The sequence below is a fragment of the Crinia signifera genome, chromosome 3 (assembly GCF_055691185.1).
Source record: "Crinia signifera chromosome 3, ASM5569118v1, whole genome shotgun sequence".
NCBI lineage: Eukaryota > Metazoa > Chordata > Amphibia > Anura > Myobatrachidae > Crinia > Crinia signifera.
Window position 1 is genome coordinate 206929355 of NC_139219.1, and position 21060 is coordinate 206950414.

The 21060-nt window shown below is 41.2% G+C and overlaps 1 protein-coding gene across 1 annotated transcript in view; it reads right to left on the bottom strand.

Moving 5' to 3' along the window:
- Positions 1 to 479: 479 nt before the first annotated feature.
- TINAG (tubulointerstitial nephritis antigen) overlaps positions 480 to 21060 on the bottom strand; it is a 166632-nt gene continuing 146051 nt past the window's right edge. Inside the window, exons 10-11 of the mRNA XM_083177324.1 lie at positions 9043 to 9082; positions 480 to 753 (exon numbers count right to left, since the gene is read on the bottom strand). Of these exons, the coding sequence (XP_083033450.1) occupies positions 634 to 753; positions 9043 to 9082 (160 nt within the window). The 3' untranslated portion in view covers positions 480 to 633. The remainder of the gene's footprint in view (positions 754 to 9042; positions 9083 to 21060) is intronic.

Sequence of the window (21060 nt, forward strand, 5' to 3'; positions counted from 1 at the left end):
TTTCGTCTGCAATACTGTAAACCTCTTCATAAGCCTCAAAGTGTTCATTGGTATATTGCTCAGTTTTGTTTTTATCATTTTATCTCCCATGCATTGAAAAAAATAAATGAGATGGAGTTAGTAACATTTTTTTTACTTACCTAGATAGAAAAAATGCGGAAAAAATATTCAATGTCTGTTGCTTATTGTGCTGGAATTTACAGAATTTGCAATACTATTTGAAAATTATGATACAATATTTATTTTGCCAACATCTGAAGTAGGTTTATTGGTATAAAGTATTTTTGTAAAAAGCATATAATCAAGTTGGTTGTCAAAACTTAAAAAATCTATTTCACATATGAGCTTTTGTACAAAAGAAACAATAAAAATGTTAAAATATATAATAATTGTCAAATTTACATTTTGGTAGTAAAAATTTGTGACAAAGAAACACTTTGCATGCTATAATTGTATTTATAGAATTAGAAGAAGCACTAACATAAAATATTACCATAGAATTGTATTTCTTGTGTTTTGCCATAATAATATCAGTAGATACTAGACGTGAAAAGAAAATCAAACGATCACTAATTGTACTGTAATGAAACAAGTTAGTTCATATATGTAACTTTACATTAAGCATACATATATTTATTTCATCAGACACCATGCTGCTATTATTAAGTTTTCAATTCCGCATTCATTTTCTCCTCGTACAATTCTGAAATATCCATTTTCACCCCATGTATTTCCCCACGAATTTGCAGCAATCTGAAACATAATAAACAGATTTACTGTGTTTCTTATTCCACAAATTATGATAACAGCAAGTTTAAAATGTACTTTAAATGCAGTTCAACTGAAAGCTGATGTAGACTGATTGGCACAGGTCATCATCTGCTATTCCCACTAAACTTGGGGTCATTTTTATTTGTAATTGCAGAGTTGCAAGTTTAAATGCATTTAGTCAGGACGGTTAGACAAGTGGATATTATCTAAGTAGCAAAACTGTATAAAAAACATAATCCATTTTATTCAACCTTTTCTAAATGCTCGGTTCAGTACATTGATCCAGAGGATAGCAAACAGAATAAAAGCATCTGCTAAATTAATCTGACAAAATAAAATGCTTCCTGACCCAGCGAGTATTTGGAAATTAGAACGATTGAAACACTTGTGAGAAAGGCATTCAAACAATTGTTACAGTACATCCATTCAGTGATTTCACCTTTACTGCGATTTCTAATGATTTAAGATTGCTCCAGTAATTTACTCATTGTGATGAGTTGTATTAATTCAGACCAGGGAATAAAGTGGCGAAGAACAGGGTGGAAGTGAATGCTGATCTGAATCCTCATCTGTCATTCAGATCAACCTCCACCAACAGCCATGCCTAGTAATTCCAACAGAAAAGTGGGGTGAGATTTAATAGGATGAGAGATTCAGAAAGTGAGAGATTTGGGAAGAAATCTCCAGCTTTTTTAAAGCGGCAATCATTTACACTGCAAAATCACACTGGTTTTGCAGTGTAATTGATTGCCGCTTTAAAAAAACTGGAGATTTCTTCCCAAATCTCTCACTTTCTGAATCTCTCATCCTATTAAATCTCACCCGTGGTTTCCTTTTCTGGCATGGTGTATATGATGTCATACTGAAGTGAAGAAAAAAGGATAGGGAGCTGATAGAGGGACAGAGATACAGTAAATGTGTATAAAGGGTACTTTCTGTGGACATTTTGTGTAAGAGGTATTACTGCTGTGTGGCATTATGTGCATAATCAATACTACTGTGGGCTTTATGTGTAACAACACTGCTGTGTGGCATACATGGATAAGGAGTACTACTGTGTGTCATAATGTGAATACTGGACATTACTTTGTGCTGCAATATTAATCAGGGTAATTATATGTGTTTATGATTGTACTACTGTGTGGCATAATTTGAATTGGGGGTAGTATTGTGAGACCAATGTCCCTTTATAAAGAATGGGAGGTAGGGCACAAATGTTGTAGTTTGCAGGGGGTGCCGAAACCCTGGCAGTGGCTTGGGTATTCGCCTAATAGGTGGAGGGGGGGGGGGGGGTTATTAATGGCAGGGGAAATTAGTTCAAACAATGGAGTTGTGATTTCAACTCCATTAAAATGAAGTGTATGGACAAATACAATTTGTAAATAGATTAGTTATTGTCTAAAAGATAGTAGTAAACAAAACAACCACAGTACAGAACAATGTGATTTGAATTCAAAAGAAAAAGATGTGTTTGCACAATAGAGACCATTATAAATACATATTGTATGAATGTTTTGCTCTGAAATATAGGTACATATACTAGTTAAATATAACAAAGCCAGAGGTCAGGAGAAAATAAACAGTTCATGGAGATACTGTAGGAGTAATGAAGAAAAAAGAAAGACAAACCAATGTTAGCCACGTAATTGTTTGGGACTCCTTGTGTTTGTGCAGGCGACACACACTGGGGCTCATTCTGGTTTACTCACATTATAGCGAGTTAGGCTGTGTCCCAATATTTTAGGGACTGAACAAGCTCATGTTCTATTATGCGCATGTGCAGCTTCCCTTTTGTGGATGGCTTCAGCAACTTGCATAGTCACCGGGCCATTTGCAAGAATCGAGGTGGGCCGGGGGGTGGACAGTGGCGGGGACACATCCCATTGCATGTTAACGAGGGAAATTGGCGGCGGCGGGGGGGGCATTTAGATGGGCGGCATCTCTGGTGCTCGGTAAGCTGCGTTGTTCGCAGGTTACGGAGCAAACCAGAATCAGGGCAACTGTGATGTAGTTGCAGAGAGAGAAAATACTGTATTAAGTAACCAATGTTTTGTTTCTATGTTTTTGTTTTTACTACTGTGTTTGAAAAATGACAGGAGCTGGTTGGTTGGTACTTTATCTCTGTCCAAATTATCTCTCTCTCTCTTTGCTAACTCTCACCCACAGACTCTGTATTGTTCTGAATCTATGGATATTGTTTATGGCAAAAGAATCTTTCCTAATGAAGGATATGAAATGAAAGGGTGGGGGCAGACTTTAGAGTGTGAGACAGATTCTGAGTCACATGCAATGACAATGAGCCGGATTCAAAGTTGATCACAATTGCAGGTGGGGCAGATGTAACATGTGCAGGGAAAGTTAGATTTGGGTGAGTTAAACTGGATACACACCTACAGATTTATCTGTCTAATCTATCTGGTGGGAACAAAAGCCTGGACATATATGGGTACAAAGCTCCCAAACACTGGACAGTCAGACAAACAGACAACAGTCAGACAAACTCAGTCAACAGTCAGACTTTGAAATCCTTCCTTGAAAAAGCGTCCTAGTGACGTGAAACGCATTGGGTCGTTTTAAAAAGAACCCTCAGGGAAGAAGAAGACTTGTCAGACGCCTTCTTGCTACTTCTACAAGCTGCCGAAGAGACGGTGACGTCACCCGCTGGAGCTCCGACACGCTGGAACCAGCAAACAGCGCACTGCCGCTGTATCGCTTGGCTGCACACAAGAGCTCCAATAACGGACTCCAGGTACTTTAGATAAAGTTAGCACAGTACAGGTCAACCTCTGGGACATTCTAAAACCCCTCAAAGGGGCTGTAAAACATTAACGCCATTTTTTATTATTTTTTATTTTTATATTTATTATTTTTATTTATTTATTTTGATCTTTATTTTATTTTTATTTCCTTTTCTATCTCTACTCTCTTGTTCCTCATTCTGTGAAACCTATCTCGACCCCCCCCCCCCCCTTCTTGCCTCCCCATTATCCTTCAATCAAGCGCCGGTCTATTTCTTGCCCTCCATAAGCAAATCCCTATACTACCATTGACCACAGGACCTGGCAGCTCCAACATAAGCGCAAGTACTGTTTTGTAGGAGCAATTCCTACATATTCCATGCGCAAATAGGCACATGTGCAGATCCCCAACCATTGTAATGGGGCCGAAATCGGCTGCCTAAACCTGAATCAGGCACTAAGGCAAATTCCTTCTCAAATGGACAAAACCATGTGCACTGCAGGTGGGGCAGTTATAACATGTGCAGAGAGAATTAGATTTGGGTGGGTTTTTATTTGCAGTGTAAAAATAAAGCAGTCAGTATTTTCCCTGCACAGAAACAAAATAACCCACCCAAATCTAACTCTCTCTATACATGTTACATCTGCCCCCCCCCCCCCCGCAGTGCACATGGTTTTGTCCATTTGAGAAGCAATTTTCCTTTGCAAGTGAACCAGAATAAGGGCCTAAAGCTTACCTGTTAACCCTGTACTCCATTGTATATTTCCCTAAATATAGTTGTCTACTAGATTATCGAAATCCTTCTCACCCAATTGTATCCCACTTAGGGGGTTATTCAGTATGGATCTCAATGATTTTCTCTGATGGGCAAAACCATGTGCACTGCAGGTAGGGCAAATGTTACATGTGAAGAGAGAGTTAGATATTGGGGAGTTATTTTGTTTCTGAGCAGGGTAAATACTGGCTGCTTTATTTTTACACTGCAATTTAGATATTAGTTTGAACACACCCCATTCAAATCTATAGCCCATATACACGGGCCGATGTGCCATCATGTGTTAAGCTACAGTATGTTGTTAGCGCAGATCACTTAGCAAACATTGTCCTATACACACTATATATACAGCAGTGGCATAACTAAAAACTCTGCTACCCCGCCACTAATATTTGTGCACCCCCCCCCCAACTACCCACCCCACCTAAAATTTGTGCCTCCTCCCCCCTCCCTGCTCAACGATGTATCTGCCGCCTGGTCCGTTGCTGCTCTATTCCCTTTCCTCCGGGACCAGCAGATCCTCCTGTCTGCAAACCCGGCGCTCATCCTGTTAGAATGTCACTTGCAAAATGACCGCCACCTTACAGCAGACTGTTATTTAGGATGCAAGATGAGGTGGCTGCCTCCTTTAGCATCCTTAATGACCGTCTGCTGTGCAAGTGCATTCTAACAGGTGGAGTGCCGGGACTGCAGATATGAAGCTCTGCTGGTCCCAGTGGCGGAGATACCGTAAGGCAGCCCCCGCTGCTGCTTGGGGAAGCGGGGGCTGCGTGGGCGCCGGGTGCCGGAAAAGTGAGTGTCCGGCACACTATACAGTGTATGTGGCTGCTTGTGCCACGGCCGCCCGCCCACCGCTACCTGTCGCTGCCGGGCGCTCGCTTATCACAGGCGAGTAAGCGCGGGTGCGGCCATGAGAGTGGCAGCACACAGTGGAGTAACCGCATGCCAGATAAAATTCACCGCTAGCAGCCGCAGCACTTCTCCCTACTGTCACAGCTGCCAGCTCTAAGAGCCATGCTGGACTGCTGCGGCGGCGATGAATCTGACTGAGTGAAGCAGCAGCCTGCAGGGTCCCAGCTGCGGCTGCTAGCACGGGACTTTCACTCCCTTGTCTGCCCGCCCCATTGCCCGTCGGTGCCTGCCGTACCTGCATCTCCCACCTGCTGTAAGAGGTTAGAGAATATTTAGCAGCAGCAAATTTTTATGGTATTTTTTTATGATTTATGTGTAATTTTTATTTCTGTATGATAGTGGTGTAGGGGGGACAGGGGGACTGAATGGTGCAGGGGGACATAGAATTGCAGGATGGACAGGGGTTTATACATTAGTTCCTATGCCATTGGCCAGCACTGTTATAATATCAATATTGTAAAATGTCAGCATACTGCTATCAGTAGTGGTCTAGCAGTTCTAATGTTGGGTATTTTCTTTTTCTGGAGAAAAAAAAAATCTCAGGAGTGCTGACAGGGAGGGGAAGGGCGGGGCACAACACACATTTTTGGCAGGTGGGAGCCAAATTTGTAGTGACGCCACTGGCTGGTCCTGGTGGACAGCATCAACAGATTTGTCGGCGGCCGTAGCAATAGCTTCTTCAGCCCCCATGGCACCCAAACCTGCCTAGCATCCCCAAGCCACCGCGGGGTCTGAGGAGCTAGAGTTATGCCAGTGAAATAGAGCCTTATGTGCTGAGTGATCTGTGATAACTTAAGGTTCTTGATGCACATGCAGTGCAAGATCTGAGCAAGTGATGGTGACTTGTGGGATTGCACATTGCCATCGCTCAGGATATACACATGCACATTTCTAATTGATGCAGATAGATTGCTTAGAAAATTGGCTAAAAAACCCCTGTGTGTACGACCCCTAACTTTCTTTGCACATGTTACATCTGCCCCACCTGCAGTGCACATCATTAGAAAAATGTTTTGCTTTTGAGATCCTTAGTGAATAACTCCTTAATGTACAGGCATCATAATTATTACCAATATGTAAGAGCAGTGGCTCCACAACCTTTTGGCTCAGGAGGCAAGATACAATTTAAGGTACTTATGTAGTATCTGGGCGTCCGATTTAGAAATCGGATCGGATCGCATCGCATGCGACCAAATCGTATGCGATGCGATGGTCAAGATTTTTCCATAGGATTCAATGTTAAAATGGTCTGAGTCCATTTTAACATAGAATTCAATGGGAAAAAGGGGTCCTTTTCCTTTCCCCACTATCCAAGTGGGCATGGAGTTGGATATAAACCTGTGGCAAGCGTAGCGAGCCACCGAGCCCGAAGCGTGGCGAGCGTAGCGAGCCCCGCGAGGGGACACAGAATACTTTTTAAGAAATATGCCTCCCCTCGCGGGGCTCGCTTCGCTCGCCACGCTTCGGGCTCGGTGGCTCGCTGCGCTCGCCACGCTATATAAAATCAACTCTATGCCCACTTGGATAGTGGGGAAATGAACAGGACCTTCTTAACATTGAATCCTATGCAAAATCGCATCGAATCGCATCGCATCGCATCTGATTGTATGCCTTAAGGTAAGGCATACAATCACAAAATCGGCAGCCCAGATACTACATAAGTACCCAATTTAATTTTGGCACCCCAAAATTAGTAAAAATTTCCCGTCTAATGGGCAGTTGGATTTAAATACAACACCATCTACCTAATGACAGAGCTACTGTATCTATCACTATATAAATCTGTACATATTTATGTAACAAAAAAGCACAGATATGGGAAATGCAGATAATTATCGGCCAGATTTATTAAGCCCAGTGAAGTGATAAAGTGGTGGTACTTTATCACCTGCCAATTGCCCCCTAACTGTCATTTTTCAAACCCATTTAAAAAAAAAGAATCACAGTGTCGTGCCCTAAAAAATAATATAATACATACAATGTTACTTTTTACGGAATTATTCCTAAAATACTAATTGCGATGTATAAAACACGGGATGCGGTCATTTGGTCGAATGCATTATGGTCGAATGTCATTACATCGAATCCATTACGTCGAATTGCTAAAAGGTCGACATGATTCTAGGTCGACATGGGAAAAGGTCGAAATGATTCTAGGTCGAAAGGTCATTAGTTCGACAGGTCATTAGGTCGACAAGGTCATTAGTTCGACATTGTCTAGGTCGACATTCACAAAGTCGACATGGGGTTTTTCACTGTTTGTTGAGCCGACATGTGCTGACAGGCGGTATTTCATGCCCTACCATCCACTAGGGCGTGGTGGGAGAATAAAATAGTGTGCCGAGCGTAGCGAGGCACCGTGCCCGACGCATTGCGAGCGCAGCGAGCGATGCGAGGGGATGCAGTGCACTTTAAACTGTGTCCATGTCGACTGTGTTGACATTCAGGTAAAAAAACAGTGAAAAACCCCATGTCGACTTTGTGAATGTCGACCTAGACAATGTCGAACTAATGACCTTTTCGACCTAATGACCTGTCGAACTAATGACCTTTCGACCTAGAATCATTTCGACCTTTTCCCATGTCGACCTAGAATCATGTCGACCTTTTAGCAATTCGACCTAATGGATTCGATGTAATGACATTCGACCATATTGCATTCGACCAAACGATCCCAACCCCTTTTGTATCCTCCTTTAATAAATGTGCGTTTTAAAATGTATTCAGCGTCTTTATTGTCTTATATTTATTATCCAGATATATAATGTTATATCTTATTCTTACCAACAAATTTACAGATATTTGTTAATTAGTATTTTATAACTAATTCACTAAAAGTAAAACTTTATGTATTATATTATTTTTTGGTGTACCACACTGATAAACCTTTTCTCTTACTTGAATGCCCTTGATTTCTGTCCATTAGTAGCACACCACCGATGTTCTTATGCTTTAAATAGTTGGATTTAGAGACAAACCAACAAAGCGGTGTGGAAGTGGTCACACAATAGTAATGCCAATTAAAATTACAACAGACAGTAGCACAATCATATACACATTACACTGCATGTAGTGCCCTTGAATCGTAATAAATCACACAGAAGTGCCCCTTGTACACCTAATGGCCCTTATTCAGGTCCTTTCGCACAATTGGGCATTCTCATGCTAATGAGGCATGATGGACAGGTGGGGGGCGGGCAGCTGACAGACACTCATCTGTAAGGTTGCTGTAAGGCAAAAAACCACATCCTATTAAATGTCAACCTCAGTCTTTGCTGCTCTTCAAAAATAAGGTTTACCAGTGTACCTACTCTAAACTACACAAGGACCACCTTCACCCATCTCCTTCCTTTCTTTGTTCCTCTGCAAACTACAGTATGTGGTTTTCAAATCTATTACACCTTAGCAGCAGAAATATCAAACATGTTCACAGAGTAAAGTCGCTTCAAGTTTTGGAGTACAGCTAAGTTATTCAACATATTCAAATAAGGATAAAAGAAAGACATAGAAAAATAGTAAAGTTATTGGATTTAATAAATCATAGTGCATTTGGGAGTAAAATATCAAATAATCTCATTGAGAATGACTATAAAACATAACATTTATTAATGACAAAATTAGGCTGCAATTCAGTGCACCATGGTGACCCCTAGTGGGTGGTTTTATGCAATTGCATTGCCCTCATATTACACTGTTTTTTGAAGTAATTGTATATAATCCCACAAAATCAACACTCATTTGGAATGATAAAAAAACAACTTTCAGTGGTGGAGTGAGAATAAAATTCTTATTTTATCACTTTTACATTTTGAAATTGGTCAAAAAAAGTGAACATGATAACTTACCCAAAACTTTTCCTTGTTTGGGCTCCCAAGAACACCCCACCTAAAATGCATATCAGTATAATTATTTCCAGTAAAAACAAGCTGTTAAACTGTAAAGAAATACATTGTTTTCTGATAACCATTCTTTATCTTCTGTGCAGCACTTTCATATAAACAGCTAACATACATATTCAAAATACAGTATATAACAGGGGAGGCTTCAGAGGAGCAACTGTAGCACAGTTCAAAATTCTTATAAAGAAGGCACACCCACTGCCAGTGAGTCAGTTTTAAAAGGCAGTTAGTGGCAGTGGGTGTGTCTCCCCTATTTGAATTTTGAACTGTGCTGCAGTGCAACCTCGGGATCCGCCATATATATAAATATACACTAGTATCCTACCTGAGATGACATTCTGAGCCCACTGTAGTCTCAAACAACTAAACTCCCTGTCTGATGCATGCCTCTTTATGAAGTCAGGTATATCTGCATTCTTCCTGACAGAGCTAGTTTTGGCGTTCCTGACAGAGCCATTTTTTTCAAATCTGACATCTCTCACTTAAGTGGGGATAACTTTTTTTTGCTTTTACTTATCCCAGTGATTTTGAGATTGTTTTTTCGTGACACATTGTACTTCAAATTAGTGGTAAATTTGGGTCGATACAGTCTGTGTTTTTTTGTGAAAAATACCAAAATGTCGTGAAAAAATGGAAAATTTAGCGATTTGCAAAATGTTAAATTTTCTGCTTGTGAGACAAATAATCATACCACTCAAAATAGTTAATAACTAACATAGACCATATGTCTACTTTATATTTCCATCATTATTTCAACTTCCTTTTAATTTTTTTGGACACTAGGAGGCTTACAATATGAATAGCAAATTCTCAAATTTTCAAGAAAATTTCAAACACTGATTTTTTTAGGGACCAGTTCAGTTCTGATGTGACTTTGAGGGACTTGTATGTGAGACACCCCCATAAATGATGCCATTTCAAAAACTGCACCCCTCACAGTATTCAAAACAGCATTTTGGAAGTTTGTTAACCCTATTTGAGGCCACTGAAAATAAGAATGTTAGAACATTGCAGAAATATTAAAAACAAAATCACTAATCATAGTCTGCCAAGACACTTTTTAAAATATCACAACAGTGATCCGTCATTACTAAAAATAAAAGGCATCGAGTACATCCCCATAAATAAAAGAGGAGGTGATCGGGAGAAACAGCTCACAAAAAGGGAGACTTACTGGATCATAACCCTCAACACTTTAGTCCCAAATGGACTTAACGAGAATTATGAAATTACCCCATTCATACAAGATGCCTGATCCGCATAAAACAACCCCACCACAAAAATAATATATAAAAAAAACACAAAAAAACCTGGAAAATATACTTTCAGAAAAATGGTCGACACAAAGTCGACCCTGTGTTCAGCAGTTATTTTACCATTTTTTTCATCAACATTTTTTCAACATTTTTTCAACATCTTTTTCACTTTTTTCATCATCAGTTCGTTAATAGCAAATATATATTGATTGATAATGAGAATATTAATGAATAGTATGGCGAATTCTCCGAGAAATATATGTGCAAACAAGAGCAAACCCCAGAGAGAATGTATCTTGGGACATTGTAACAAATTTACCATACACAGGCTTCTAAAAATCACCAGGTAATTTGTGATGACAGACAGGTGAGGAAACACCTGACACCTATTAGAAGCTAAGAAGATCAGTGCGCAATCACAGAAAACTCCAAGGTATTATGAAAGGAAAACTCCACGCAAATATATAAAAACTTTTAAATGTTTTTAGTGTCTTAAACGTCCTCTAAACTATTGTTATTAGTATAAACCACTGTATAATTGATTTAAAACTACCGAAGCAATGCCGCAAATTGAGAGATGCTAATTTGAGAGCTCTGATTGGCTAATGGATCCGTAAAAGCACAACACGCAGTCACGATGGCCACCCCACTGACGAAGTCCATGACGAAACGCGTAGGGGCGTGGCCATCGTGACGTTTCCATCCTGATACTCCTGGCAGAAAGCAGACACGAACGATACAACATCTACCCTGGAACTCTGAGAGACGCCGGCTGTCCGGAGAACCAGGAGGTCCCGTGGAAGCCGTCTGAAGCGGTGACTATTACGTTTTGAGCTTGCAGTACTGCCAGTGAGGATTATATTTATATCTAGTGGTAATCAGCCCACTGCTGAGGTCAAACTCGGTACGAGTCCTTTTTAATGAGTGTATTTTTTATGTTGTTTTTTAAAAAATAAAAAAAACTTTATTGCACTATTGGGCGCCCCCTTCTATCTTTCCATTTCTTCTAGTTACTTGGCGCTTGGGATAAGCACCTAACAGAAGGGGAGCGACAGTCCAATTACTGAAAGGACAAAAGTGCAGACTAATACTAACTTTGATTGCCTGAGAATTACCTTTTATCGGCATAAGATACCCAGATATTTTGGGGTTAGCACTGCAAGTGTCAGCGCTCCTATACCACCAACAAACTACCCGATATATATTTATATATATATATATTTCACTTCCTTATATTTTTTAACTCATTGGTGGGGTGGGAGGGGGGAAGCGCTGCGTGCGCTGTGGATACAAGCTGCTGCTGCTGCCGGGGGACCTGGCGTGCTGCTGCTGCTGCCGGGGGACCTGCGGGAGCTGCCCGGTGAGTGCCGGGTGGGTGGGAGGGGGGTGCTGCCGCTCGGTGGTGATCGGTGCTGCACCGATCACCACCGTTTTCTGTGTTACCGAGCGGCTTAGCCGCCGGTAACACAGGAAACGCTGAGATTGGCTGTTCAGATTTGAACAGCCAATCACAGCGATCGCCGACCGGGGGGGGCACCCCTGCCCCCCCTGGGCGGCGAGGGGGGATGTCTGCTGTCAGGGACAGCAGACATCTCCTAACTGTCACCGCGTCTATAGACGCAGTGACAGTTACAAGTCATGACGTACATGTACGTCCAATGTCGGGAAGTACTTCCCGACCATGACGTACATGTACGTCAAATGTCGGGAAGGGGTTAAAGCAAACTGTGTACTGTGCATGCTCATCTGCCAGCTTTTGTGCAAGTATAAGGAAACTACATCACTGGATGGAATCATTTTATAGTTACATTTAATTGTATGTCAGAATTTTATTAGCAGTGGTAATATACCACCACTGATAATTAGTTCATTGAGGGCTATCCAGTTGGCATTTATAGACAATTATGCTTCGGGCACCTCAGGCACCCAAAGCATAATCTGTAATAAACTGTCCTTGGAGCAATGATAGCACATGGGATAACGCAACCCCCCCTCCCCCCCCCCCCCCCCCCCCACACACACGCACACTGTATAATATATGCTCCAGGGCTACTGTGACTATAATCTTCATGTTCCAAACTTCGAAGACTCGGCTATTGGCAGATAGAAGGCTCCCCAACAACGTAGGTAAATCCTGGCAGGATATGACAGTCTCTCTCACTCTTGGGCTCTTATATAGTAAACAATTATTTTATTCTACCCCTCAATGATGACTGTAAGATTGCAATGGATCGCTCTGCTTCCAGACCCTCCTCCTTTTTATTGTGGCCAATCACATTGCTGCCAATTAATTGGGCTTCTCCTTCCATAATGTCACATATTGGTGTGAATTTTTATAGCACTATTCCTTTGTTGATCCTTTAAAAAAAGTATGTCACTTTGATAAATAAATTTGTAAACATAATAAGTAACTTTAGAGAAACAAAATTTGGGGAAAATGTAATAAATACTGTGTAAGAATTAGAAAGTGAGAGACTTTGGGAGAGTTGCCCATATTTTGAAGCGACAATAAATTACATGACAAAATCCAGTGGCAGATTAGTCACTAGTTCACATACACTGCAGGGACCCCTCTGCTGACTTCCCAACTGCCGCAGGGACCCCGCTGCCTCCCCAAATGCTGCCCGGACCCCGGGTACCTCCGCCGGGGGGGGGGGGGGGGGCACAGACCTTTTATTGTCCAGAGCACCCACAGACCTCAATCTGGCCCTGACCAAATTAACCTGGTTTATAAGTGTAAATGATTGCCACTTTAAAAAAATGCAAAGCTCACAAAATCTCTCACTTTTTGATTCTCACACCCTATTACATTTTGCCCAAAATATGGTGTTCTATGCTGTAAAGTATGTCTCCATCAGGGCCGGATTAACAATGGGCCTGATGGAGCTACAGTTCCAGGCCCACTCTCCAAATAGGCCCATTTGTAGATGAGAAGTGGGGCTTTCCAACGAGCCCCGCGTCAATAGCCCCTCGGGAACTAGAGATACCACCAGGCAAAACTGGAACATTTTCCCATAGGATAACATGTGACCCATGAATTCCGACCCCCACCCAGTTATGATGGCTGCCAGTTCCCCTCCCACTGGCATCACAGAAGCTCGATCTTGACCTCATTCGAACCCAAATCGCTGGGCCTTCAATCTGATAACAGACTGGTTCATATGGGTTAATTGGTTCCAGAGATTGGCATTTTTTTTCTGAAATGTAATTTCATATTTGTTCATGTTCTTTGAGGGCAGATTTCTCTGGAACCAAATGGCTTAGTTTCATGGGACCAAAATCATTCTAAGCCCACTTAAAAGTTCTTCAATATGAGTCAATTGGTTCCGAAGATGTAGCCGGTTAAACAATATAGCCGGTTAAAGGGGCAGGGAGGGGGGGCAGGGGGGTGGTTTTCTCTCCCCTTCACACCAGAAAATGCAGGGACTAGGCTGGTGTAAAATGGTCCAGCCCAGGAATGTCCCTGCATGATCCTGGGACCATATTTTTAAGTAAGTCCCCCCCCCCCCACCTGCTCTCTGCCCAGCTGTCAGTGGCTGTCACTTCTGCCCGGCAGCGGCAGTTACCACAAGCATGTATTCCCCCTTGGCAATGAGCATGTTTCCCACATGGCAACAAGCATGGAACCCCTGGCAATTAGGACGCAGGTAAACAGCACTTATGTACCATATTTTTAGAGGTATTATGGTGTTTGGCATAATACATAATGGAATTGATGGTGTGTGGCTTAACATGTAATGGGCATTATGGTGTAAATTTTTAATGTGTGTCTTTGGTGCGCAATGTCCCTGTTTGTGAAGCATATTGTGAATTTCAGCTCAATCCGTTTGGTAGAGTGTGTATTTTGGCTCAATCCATGTGGCAAAATTTTAATTTTGCCTTAATTTGTGTGGCATAATGTGAACTTTGAATCAATTCATGTGCCATAGTGTGAATTTTGGCTCAGTCGGTGTGAATTTTTGGCTCATTTCATGTGGCATAAAGTGTAAGGGCAAGTACAGTATAAGGGGGTTACTATTGTGTTGCATGATTTGTATAAGGGGTATATGGTGTGGTAAACTTAGGTGACCGCATAAAAAATGCTGAAATGTTGTCTACGAAGTTTTGGCTTTCAGAATTTTATTTATGACTGGAGTGCCGCCTCACTCCGCAAGTATCTTAGGACATCGGCGTCCTTCGGATGCACCTATGGAGGGCACCAGGCAATATATCTCTCTGCATCCTGTGAGTGTTTATATATATATATATACACATTGTGGTCGACGGCACTCAGCCAGAAACAAATAGTCCCACTAAGGTCTTTTAAACCAATGTTTCAAAGCTTTAATTTCTTTTTCGTCACACTTGGTTAAGCACCCTGACGAAAAAGCAATTAAAGCTTTGAAACGTTGGTTTAAAAGACCTTAGTGGGACTATTTGTTTCTGGCTGAGTGCCGCCGACCACAACGTATCTATAACTTGGGGTTCACCCAAAGTTTTGGAAGGCACCGCCGTCTTGCACATTGTACTTAGCACAAGGAGTGGAGCTGAGTGCCGCTCATCACTGTGTCCTATATATAATTTGGAGACTTATGTGTGCCGCCTCCTCTCCTGGGACCGTATAGAATGGACTCACCCCAAAGGGGGTAACCCAGATTTGGAGGCAGTGTGCATATACTGTATATAATCCGATCCTCCCAGTGCTGGTGAGACATGGTCGGCACTGAAGCCCAAAGACTGCAGTCGCCGCTGGAAGGTAAGTATATTCTATTTTCTCTCTTTTCTGTGCCAGGCCCTTGCATATGCCAACCTCTTTACCATTTTACACCCTATACTAAACCCTATGATTTTTTCCTATGTCAGCCCCCTGCCTTTTCCAGCACACACACACACACATATAAATTAGTTGAAAGTATTTACACAAATAAAGACACACCTATGAGCAGACTACCCAACCAGAACACTGGTCACGCCCCCCGCATTATTAGATGCTGGCCACAACCCCTATTATTGCGTATAATAGGCCCTTGATAATTTTCAGCTCCAGGGCCATGTAGACCTTAATCTGGCACTGGTCTCCATCTGGTGTTTGTTCTTCAGAAGGTCAACATGATTATAATGTAGATATTTTCACTATGGGCCTTATTCTAGTCCACTCTTTCTTACAAAATCCTTCTTAGATGGACAAAACCATGTGCACTGCAGGTGGGGCAGATGTAGCTTGTGCAGAGAGAATTTGATTTGAGTGGGGTTTTACTTCAAAGTGAGATCTATATTGCAGTGTAAAAATAAAGCAGCCAGTATTTACCCTGCACAGAAACAAAATAACTCACCCAAATCTAATTCACTCTGCACATTTTACATCTGCCCCCCTGCAGTGCACATGGTTTTGTCCATCTAAGAAGGATTTTGTAAGAAAGAGTGAACTAGAATATGGCCCTATATCAGCAGTATGTAGTCAAAATGTCAACATATAAATGTAATGCTAAGTTTAGTTTAGGGTTATAGTTAGTGTTAGGTTTAGAGTTAAGGCTAGGTTTATGGCTACATTTAGTATTAGGGCTAGAATTAGGTTTAGATTTAGAATTAGGGTTAGGTTTAGGATTTTAGGTTAGCATTAGGCTGAAATAGTAAAAAAAAAAGTAATATCAAAATCTTGACTGTTGACACGCACATCTGAACACATTGACATCTGAACACATCAGCATTTCTCTATATAGTAATACTGACTGTTGACATTCAGAACTTGCCAAAATTCTGCCCATCTCTCCCCTAATGAAAGGAGGTATAGGGTAGTACAGGGCTCCAAGTGTGACCAGCAGCCATGCAAATGCATGACCTCTGGCCACGTGTGCATAGTCGTCCAGCTCCAGAGGGGTGAGTAGTACTGCTAATTATACTGCCGCAGGGAAATCAGCCCCGTTCCGGTGTTTGGGGCTTTGTGCATGCACACGGTATATTATGAGCATATGCATCTCCCATTTGCAAATGGTTTCAGCAACTTACATAGTTCCCAATCTATTCACAAGGATTGGGGCAGGCCTTAGGCAGACGGAGGATGGGATGGGGTTCGCCCATGCATTCGATGGGCCTCCCCATGAAAACTCTGGGCATTCCCATGGGTACGCCGATGGGACAATATGTGACGGGGTGCTGATGTCACAGGACGTCAGCAGCCCCCTCCGTCGTTGTTCTGGGGCTCACAAAAAAAGTCGGTTCCCACTAAGCCAATAATTCGATGAGCGGCTACCATCAAATGATTTCTCCTGCAGTAGAGACATGCAAGGGGATGTGTCTTGCAGCTTACCGAGCAAACCAGAACCAGGCCCTAAAACTCCAGGTCTCCACATTGAAATAGACCCATCATCATGAGAGCATTATGATGACCAGCTTGGCACGTAATCTGTCAGAAATCATATTATACATTTTATTTCCTTTTTCCTCACAAAAAATGATACAATTTCTGCTTTTACATAATTAGGAAAACACTGAGGCTGATGGTGTGAAGGGTGTACACACCCACCTGGCACTGAACACAGTCACTCCCCCTTCACTTCTTCTCACTTTAGACCCTTGATCATTTTCAGCCCTAGAACCATGTGAATTTATATCCCGTCCTGAATGTGGAAAGTTACATAGTTACATAGTTACATAGTAGGTAAGGCTGAAAAAAGACTTGCGTCCATCTAGTTCAACCTGGTATAGATATCCATTGCTGATTTGGTAGGTTCTGGTATTTTACAGACAAATTATATTTCTTATTTGTACCCATGGATGTTTTTCTCCAGTAAATGTTTGTCCAACTTTGCCTTGAACGCATTTAATGAGCCAGCCGTTACCACCTCTCTGGGAAGAGAGTTCCAGAGTTTGACTGTTCTGACCGTAAAGAAATTCTTTCTACTAGCTGAATGAAATCTTTTTTCTTCTAATCTATACTCATGCCCTCGCGTCCTAGATTCCTTTCTAGTAGAAAATAGGGTGTGTGACAGTTCCTTATATTGGCCCTTGATATACTTGTACATGTTGAGCATGTCCCCCCTTAAACGTCTCTTTTCTAATGTAAATAGTCCCAAATTGCTTAATCTCTCCCCGTAGCTTAAATTCTCCATTCCCCTAATAAGCTTTGTTGCTCGCCTTTGGACTTTTTCTAATTCTATGATGTCCTTTTTATAGTGTGGGGCCCAGAACTGTACTCCGTACTCTAGGTGAGGTCTCACCAATGCTTTATACAGTGGCATAATTACCCTTGAGTCCCTAGTTTCCATTCCCCTCTTAATACATGCCAGAATTTTGTTGGCCTTTTTTGTAGCTACATTACTATGGGCACTACATCCTAGATTGCTGTCTATTTGGACTCCTAGATCCTTTTCAAGTATGGAATTACCCAGTTCCTCTCCGCTAAGGTTGTAACTTGCACACTGGTTGTGTCTCCCAAGGTGCATAACCTTACATTTATCAACATTGAACCTCATCTTCCATTTTTTTGCCCACTCATCTAGAATTGCAAGATCATTTTGAAGCATGGTGACATCTTCTGGTGATTTGATGACTTTGCTAAGTTTTGTATCGTCCGCAAAGATGGATACATTGCTGAGTAACCCTATCCCAATATCGTTAATAAAAATGTTAAACAAAATGGGCCCCAAAACCGAACCCTGGGGCACTCCACTTAGTACCGGTATCATATCTGATATGGCACCATTCACAACCACTCTTTGTTCTCTATTACATAGCCAATTCCCTACCCATCTGCAGATATTTTCACCCAATCCTAGGTTCTCCATTTTATTAATCAATCTCTTGTGTGGGACAGTATCAAATGCTTTTAGTGAAATCTAGGAAAATCACATCTACAGCATTTCCATTATCGAGGTTTTTGCTAACCTCTTCATAGAACCCTAGTAGATTAGTTTGGCATGAACGATTTTTCACGAACCCATGTTGGTTAGTACTGAGTAGACGGTGATGATCTAAATATTCCTGGATACCATCCCTTAAAAATCCTTCAAATAGTTTACCCACAATTGATGTTAAACTAACGGGTCTGTAATTAGCGGGATCTTCCTTTTTTCCTTTTTTGAATATTGGCACTACCTCTGCTATTCTCCAATCTTTTGGTACTATACCTGACGATAGTGACTTGCTAAAGATATAATGTAGGGGGGTAGCTAGTTCATCCCTTAATTCCATTAATACCCTCGGATGAATCCCATCTGGCCCTGGTGACTTATTTGTTTTGAGTTTGCTTAGCCTCAGTATTATTTCCTTCGGCGTGAAATCCACAATGAGATCTGGCTTATTTGTCCCGTTTGTGGTAAATGTTCGTTCCACAGTCTGCTCTCCCTTAGTAAATACTGATGAGAAGAACTCATTTAACAGTTTTGCTTTTCCCTTGTCCTCAGTAACACTTTTTCCACTAGTATCAGTTAGTGGGCCTATGTTTTCCTTAATTAAACGTTTACTATTTATGTATTTAAAAAACTTCTTTGGGTTGGTTTTGCTTTCAGTGGCTATGCACTCTTCATATAATATTTTAGCTGCTTTGATTACCCCTTTACAAGTTTTGTTTGATTCTTTGTATTTTGCGAACGCCTCCTCATTCAAGTTATTTTTATAGAATTTAAAGGCTCTGGTTTTATTGTTGATAGCTGACCTTACTTCTTTGTCCAACCATGGTGGCTTTTTTTTGTTGAATTTACCTTTAGTTACTTTAGGAATGTATTCAATAGTTAGTGAATCAAGCACCTTTTTTAGAGTATCCCACATTTCCTCTGCATTTTTTCCCTCCATAACCGTTTCCCACCCAATTCCTGTTAGGGCTTCCCTGAATAATTCAAAGTTCGCTTTTCTGAAGTTTAGTATTTTTGCAGATCCTTTTTGATGTAATTTACTGAAGTTGATTTCCAGTGAAACCATATTGTGATCACTATTCCCTAATTGTTCAATTACTTTTGTGTTTGAAACTAAGTCTGTGTTATTTGTTAATACTAAGTCCAAGAGCGCCTCATCCCGAGTTGGAGTTTCTACCGTTTGTGTAATAAACTGGTCTTTAAGTAAGCTTAAGAACCCATTGCTTCTTGCTGATTTACCTGTTTCGTTTTCCCAATCAATGTCGGGTAAATTAAAATCCCCCATAATTAATACCTGACCCTGATTTGATGCTTGTTTGATTTGGTTTAAAAGAAGAGACTCTTCCCTTTCATTTATATTTGGTGGTCTATAGCATACCCCTATTATAAATTTGTTTTTTGGTTTCTTATTATTGTTGGTTATCTCTGCCCACACTGTCTCCGAGTTGTCGTCTTCCAGGTCTGTGCTCATATTTTTCTCACATGATGTTAAGTTATTATTTACATATAGGCACACACCCCCGCCCCTTCTATTTTCCCTGTCTTTCCTGTAGAGTGTATATCCCTCCATGTTTAATGCCCAGTCATGCGACTCATTACACCATGTTTCTGTAATACCAATGATGTCGTAGTCATCCCTACTGATCACCGTTTCAAGCTCCCCGATTTTACTCACTAAGCTTCTTGCATTAGCCAGTAAGCATTTTAATTTATGTTTATTTTTAGATATGGCTCTAATATTGTGATTAGTTTCACCCCAGGACCCATTTGAATTCTTTACTATCTTCCTCTTTCCCCTCTCCCCTTCAATAGACTCTCTACAGGCCTCCCCACCATGCACACTGCCTGCCCTCTCCATAGTTCCGGGAATTCTTCCTCTGTCATTCCCTCCTTCCCGTATACTAAGATCATCTGAAAGTGATAACATACTTACTGCATGGCAATCTTGAAGGGTTCAGTGGTTTGCAATCAGCATATACTGAGGAAAATCTCCATCTTTTACTAGAGATGTGCAGGTTCTGATTTACTCTGATTTCAAAACAGGATCTTATTGGCTATCCCAAAACATGACAGTTGTTGACAGTTGATAGCCAATAAGATCCTGCTTTGAAATCAGAGTAAATCAAAGCCTGCACATCTCCACCTTTTACTATCCTGAGCTTTAAAGTACAGCTTTCAGCTGCTGATCAGCATAAAGTACTGTACAACTGGAAAAAGAGATTCTTCAGAATAGTGGTAAGGGCTCTAATATTATTTGTTGTTGGCTCAGTGCACAAGGATGGGGTGTATGGTTATGATCTTAAGAGACAAGAGGGTTTAGGTCGACAGTCAAAAGGATGGCATCAAATTGTCTACCTTCAAAAGATCAATATAGACAAAAGGTCAATATAAGTAAATGGTCCATAACAGTTACCACCCTGATATCTCCAAAACTGTTGACAACTCAACAATCTGCCTCGGGGTCATCCTCGACTCTGAACTGTCCTTTGTTCGCTACATTCAATCTGTCTCCAAATTATGTTACATGCATCTAAAAAACATATTTAAAACACAACCCTATCTCACACAAGACAATACTAAATTTGTTATCCATGCACTCTTTATATCCAGCATTGATTATTGCAATAGTCTCCTACAGTTACTGGTATTCTCAAGAACAGACTCTCACCACTACAATTAATTTTAAATGCTGCTGCTAGGCTGATCTTCCTAGCAAGACGCTCATCGTCTGCTGATCCGCTTTGCCAGTTCCTCCATTGGTTGCCTTTATTTTACCGTATTCAATATAAAACACTTCTACTCGCATACAAAGCAATTAACCATACTACAACAGCATATATCTCTTTACTTTACACAAAATATCTCCCAACTCAACTACT